Here is a 5,705-nt window from a genome sequence, read left to right as displayed (position 1 = left end):
AGAACTTGGCGGTATCCACCGGGAGCAGCAGCCTCCTGCACTGTGTGCTCAGCCCCCGTGCGAGGGTGAGTGATGGGGACGGGCCACAGCTCCCGCGAGGCTGGTCTGAGCCCCATCGCCTGATGCCCTGAACGGCTGGGGCAGGTAACTGACACTCACCGTGGGTTGACATCCCCACCCCTCCCACAGGCCCTCACCCTTTATTACTGAAGTGTTATCAAGAACCTCCTTTCCTCCGAGAGACCGTATTAGTCAACCAGCCCTCATCTGCAATTCCTAAGTTTTAAAAATTTAGAAAACCAAGATTTTCTCTAACACGTATGGTGGCAAAATGCTCCCTGAACTGACATGATGTCATTCCCGTTTTCACAGACATGTTCCCATGTGTGATCCGGGTGTGCTGTCCTGGACGCCACTGAGGGATGGTGACAGAAGTCCATGGACACGATGCTTCACTAAGCCAAGTCTGGTTTATCCAATACACCTGGTCCAGGGCCTGTGCCATGTCCACGCAGCACTTCCAGACTCAGCGGACCACTTCCTTGAGGAACCAGAATAGCACCCCCATCCTTCTCTCTATTCATTCAGCTTGACCCATGCTGCTCTAGGGGCAATTTCTTTTTACTGGACTTCTATACTTAAAAAAGCCCACACACTTTACAACACACAAGATCATAAGTGAATAATCAATAATTCTGTGGTGGTAAACTCTCATATGGCCAGAAAAACCTAAAAGCTACTGAAATGCCCCCAAACTGAGATTTCGCTGATGTGCGTCATCTCACAGGCTCACACTCACAGCTGACGCGTGAGCTGCAAGCACAGCCACCAGAGCTCCTGGGGGAACCTGGCTGTGCTCTGAAGCAGAACACTAGGGGCTCGCCTAGAATAATGCTCTCTCTCAGATCTTTGAAAGTTCTAACAAGCTCCCTACTGTTGACCGTGGGGCAGGTAACAGCCTCTTGAGTGGCCTCCCGCTGACAGTAGCACTTTTGGGTCAGGGGTCTGGCACTCACCCCCGGACTCCAGGGCGAAGTCCACCATGCCAGTCTTGTCCTGGGAGTACAGCCTCAGGGCGCTGTTCACGATGGCACGCGCTTGCTGGGCAGTGGAGGCACACACGGAGACAACCCCAGAAATGAAGGACATGTTTTCAGTTAACTCTATTTGGGGACAACGGGCACGGGGGCTGTCTCAGCAATCCCAAACTTCAGTCCTGCTCTCAACTGCGGGGACCCTGGCTCAGACACAGGCAAGAAAGTCTCAGAGCCGGAACCCCCAGTGCCATAAAAAGTGGACAAAGCAAGGACTAGCATTAGAGATGGTAACTTGGGACTGTATTATGGGAAATTTTTGTGTAATTCCAGAAGGTATGTGGCCACCCAGGGAGACCAAGTCTTTGGGACAAAAAGATTAATAAAGTATAAAGTACTCCTAAGAAGTAGTTTGATAACAACAACAGCTGAAGCTTACCCTTCCCAGCACCCTGCATGGTGCTAAGCACTTTTTATATCATAATCACATCCCTAGAAGACAATTCGTAGAACAAAACATCAAAATCTACTAGCTTGGGACTTCCCTGGTGGTCCAGTGGGGAAGACTCCACGCTCCCAATGCAGGCGGCCCGGGTTTGATCCCTGGTCAGGGAACTAGATCCCACATGCCGCAACTAAAGATCCCGTGTGCCGCAACTAAAGGTCCAGTGTGCTGCAACTAAGACGAGGTGCAGCCAAATAAATAAATATATATATTTTTAAATCTGCCAGCTTAATACCTAGATGATCAGTTTCACTACCATGTGAATTTTAAACAATTCTCATCATCTACTTACCGCTTCTGTTATTCCAGAAACGCCCGCTCCATTCACAGCAGATACTACAGTTTCAGAAGTTGGCATCTGTTTTGTCACAGAAATGTGGTGGGTAATGTTCTTCAATATCTGCAGCTCTAAATCTCGTAATAATATCTGCAAGTTATCCTTGTTTACAAATTGAGCAGACAGTTTCTGGAGCAGCCACTCGAGAGAAGATTCATGCTGATCTCCGGAGAACATGAGCCTGAGAGTTTCTCTGACTTGTGCGTCCACCTAGTAAAATCATTGGTGAATATAACATGAATCTACTGTTTTAGCTAAATCATTTCAACTCTTCACTCTGTCACCTTAGATACACTGGAAAGATCACACAGCAGTTCAAAATCCATAATGGAAACTTGACACGGTTTTTTTCCCTTCACACGAAACTTAAGAACCCTCCAAAGATGCTGATATACATTCAGGGGAACAGGGATAGAGGAGAGCACAGCCTAGGTGCCCTGGGTGCCCACGGGACTGCAGGAGAGGGGCCCTGCCCCAGGTGAGGTGCAGATGACAGGGCCCCTCATCTTCAAACTCAGTCTGAGAAGGAAAGAGTCATACACACAACTGAAAATGTAACTTTACGCAGGCTGGACGCGTCCAAGTGCGTTATTTCTACACACACACCATTACGTGTAGAAGCTCCTCTTCTTGCTCCACAAAAAGAGGAAGACGGGGCAGAAGCACCAGGAAAAGCACAGCATTGTGACAAAGTGAGCACATCGACCTCCTCACTTGCAGGCTCTGGAATGTCCCACCGTACAGGTCAGCCGCTGCCCTGACATGGGCACTTGGGCCACCTCAGCGCTACTGTCACAACACTGCACACTTGTCCGTGGCCCCTGCGCTGGCGTGTTCACCTCTGCACCCAGAGTCCTAAGAGCATGGCTGCTCGTCTCAAAGACTGTGTCTCTGTGACCCGTGACCATGTCAAGATCTTCCCCCCAAAAGGCTGCAGGTATTCACAGTCCCCCAGCCATGAGGACACCTGTGTCCAGAGCCAGCCCCGGAGGAGACTGTCACCACCTCGCCATCCTGAGGACTGAGGAGCAGTCATTCACGTGACCTGCAAACCCATTCAGGGAGACGGGCTGCCTGCCGGGCTGGGCCGCATCTCTGCTGCGCTGCCCCATTGACCTCAGTAGCTCCCTGCACCGCAGACTGTCACCCTGGGCCTGCGAGACCTCCTCCCCACCAACCGTCCGCCTTTGACTTGGGATGACCCGTGCCACTCCAATGTCCGTGTTTTCATTTTCAAGTAGCTATAAATGTCTAGATTTCTTCTTCTGCACATGGATACAGAGGCCTGAAGCAATGTCCGTCACGTGAGGATGTGATACGAAACTGCAGCGTGACTCTACTTTGGTGAGAAGATATACAAACAGCCCTGCCCCCAATAAAGGTGAGCCCTTGGCCATGCGTGCGTAAAGAAAGGAAAGACATCTCCTGTCACTGGAGAGGCAGGAATTCGAGGGGAGCTGAATTTTTAATTATTTTATTCAAAATGGTTAAAAACTTCAAATCTAGTAAAATAAAATTTTTAAAGAAAGTTGAAATTAACTTAATAAAGATATCAACTCAAATGTTTTTATTTTCTATGATAAAACAAAACGTAAAAGCTGAGGAAACTTACCCTTTCATATACTGTATCCACCTTCTCACAGCTGGTTTTCAAATGCTGCCAACTGGACAAGTCTGCTTTCAGACGCCCCAGCTCCTGCTCCAGATGCTGGACCACGGCAAGGAGGCGCGGCTCCTCGTCAGTTCTGCTGGGGTGGGGGGGTGACGACAGGACAGGTCAGTCCTGCCAACAGCACATTCAGGAGAAACGCCCATGTTCCCCAGGCAGGTCAGCTGTGAACACACCACCCGGTCCCTCAGCAGCACAGAAGTTTCAAGCCAAGGCCCCAGAGACTGTTCCCACCTCAATGTCCGCACGCGCACAGACACGCACACCTGCCCAGGCGGGGGCCAAACCTGCCATGAGCAGCGGTTATGCTTCTCTGGGTGGTGGTGAGGACTCTCATATACTATTTAATATTTAAACCTGTACGTATCGCCTTAAAATTCTGAAAAAGACTTCAGAAATGTGACAATGTTTACTGATAATCACTATAAAACTAAATATGAATTTTTCATGCTACTGGAAGAGAAAACTAAAAACATATGGCTTCAGGGTTTTAACAATTCTATTTTAATGTAGGTATTGTACATTATGAAGTATTACGGTATTATTTTTATAGTTGTTCATAGGTAGTTATAGTTGTTGAGATACCAACAGTTCATATCTCAGGGAAGTGTACTCCGGGGTAAACACTGCAGGAGCCACACGACTTCAGTCAAAAGGTGTTTTGATATGTAAAGGCTCTAAAGGAAAGTTAAAAGTGCGCTAACACTCATACCCATCCTGAGAGGAGGGTGGGTGAGGTCTCAAATCACACGATAAGACCCAGAGAAACACACAGGAGCTACAGCGGGAAGATGAGAGGTTAAAGCTCATCATCTGCTCTCTCCCGAGTTAAGCGCTGAGCCAGTGAGTGGAGTGGTTGGAGTAACAAAAGGGTAACAGTGTCCTATTCAGCCAATGGGGTGGAGAGAACCCAGGTGACAAAACCAAGGGTGCGAAAACAGTGAGCGGCTCTGAGACAGGAAGAAGCTCCATGCTGCCAGGGGACTTCAGGGAAGCTGACAAATGTGCGGAAGAAAAGCAACCAGGATACGAGGGACCAAACGCCACCCCCCTGAAACTGCTGAGGGACCAGGGCTGTTTAGCAACAAAGAAAGGGCTCAGAGGAGGCCCAGCCTTGGTTAGAGCCTCACAGCTCAGAAGGCGCGTGTCTGGCCCCCTCGAGGGGCTGCCGAGCGGGGGACCAGGGTTGAACTGTGATGCCCGCAGAGCCAGCAGAGGTCCAGGCAGGAAGCCCACTCCACGCTGTGCCATGAACTCACGGCCCGTTCCTCGTACCCTGAGGACCCTCCCGGCACATCCAGGCAGGGAGTACCCCCGGAGCAAAGCCGGGGGCCCCCGCTGTCTTTGGTGCTGCATGGAGGTGGATGGTAACAAGCTCCCCGACCCCTCCTCCATCCTCAGGTGCCCTGAAGGGTCTCCCAGAAAGACAACAGTTGGGACTGTTACCACCAACACAGCCCAGTCATCCCAGGCGCAAACAGTGCCCCTGGCTAAGGATGGCACAGCCCCACGTGACAGAGAGGGGCACAGAAGACAGGAGAGGAATTTATCTGAAATTATCCTACCTAACTGTTCTTAGCGCAGTCTGTTCTAATTCCTTCTGGATGGCCTAAAATGTAGGAGAAACAATCCGTTTAAATACACAAGTTACATACCAACTTTCCATAAAATCATATACTTGACTACATACATATAAACAGAAATAGAAATACACATATTTATCTAGGATTTTTTTTCCCCCCTAATTTAAAGCCCAGACCTGCCTGTTGGCAGGCAGGTGAGGGATGTTTACTTTTCAAAGCAGACTTTTTTTTTTTTTTTGCGGTACGCGGGCCTCTCACTGTCCTGGCCTCTCCCGTTGCGGAGCACAGGCTCCGGACGCGCAGGCTCAGCGGCCATGGCTCACGGGCCCAGCCGCTCCGCGGCACGTGGGATCTCCCCGGACCGGGGCGCGAACCCGTGTCCCCTGCATCGGCAGGCGGACGCGCCACCAGGGAAGCCCTCAAAGCAGACTTTTAAAAGACAACACACACGGGCTTCCCTGGTGGCGCAGTGGTTGCGCGTCCGCCTGCCGATGCAGGGGACACGGGTTCGCGCCCCGGTCCGGGGAGATCCCACGTGCCGCGGAGCGGCTGGGCCCGTGGGCCATGGCCGCTGAGC

At 50.8% G+C, this 5,705-nt stretch overlaps 1 protein-coding gene across 1 annotated transcript in view; it reads right to left on the bottom strand.

Moving 5' to 3' along the window:
• Nucleotides 1–930: 930 nt before the first annotated feature.
• Nucleotides 931–5,705, bottom strand: part of SUN1 (Sad1 and UNC84 domain containing 1) — a 31,154-nt gene continuing 26,379 nt past the window's right edge. Inside the window, exons 16-19 of the mRNA XM_028498553.2 lie at nt 5,111–5,154; nt 3,489–3,624; nt 1,832–2,086; nt 931–1,101 (exon numbers count right to left, since the gene is read on the bottom strand). Coding sequence (XP_028354354.1) covers nt 931–1,101; nt 1,832–2,086; nt 3,489–3,624; nt 5,111–5,154 — 606 coding nt within the window. The remainder of the gene's footprint in view (nt 1,102–1,831; nt 2,087–3,488; nt 3,625–5,110; nt 5,155–5,705) is intronic.

This window comes from Physeter macrocephalus, chromosome 14, assembly GCF_002837175.3.
Source record: "Physeter macrocephalus isolate SW-GA chromosome 14, ASM283717v5, whole genome shotgun sequence".
Lineage (NCBI taxonomy): Eukaryota > Metazoa > Chordata > Mammalia > Artiodactyla > Physeteridae > Physeter > Physeter macrocephalus.
Note: the sequence above shows the minus strand (reverse complement) of the source record. Positions and strands in the feature narration are given on the sequence as shown.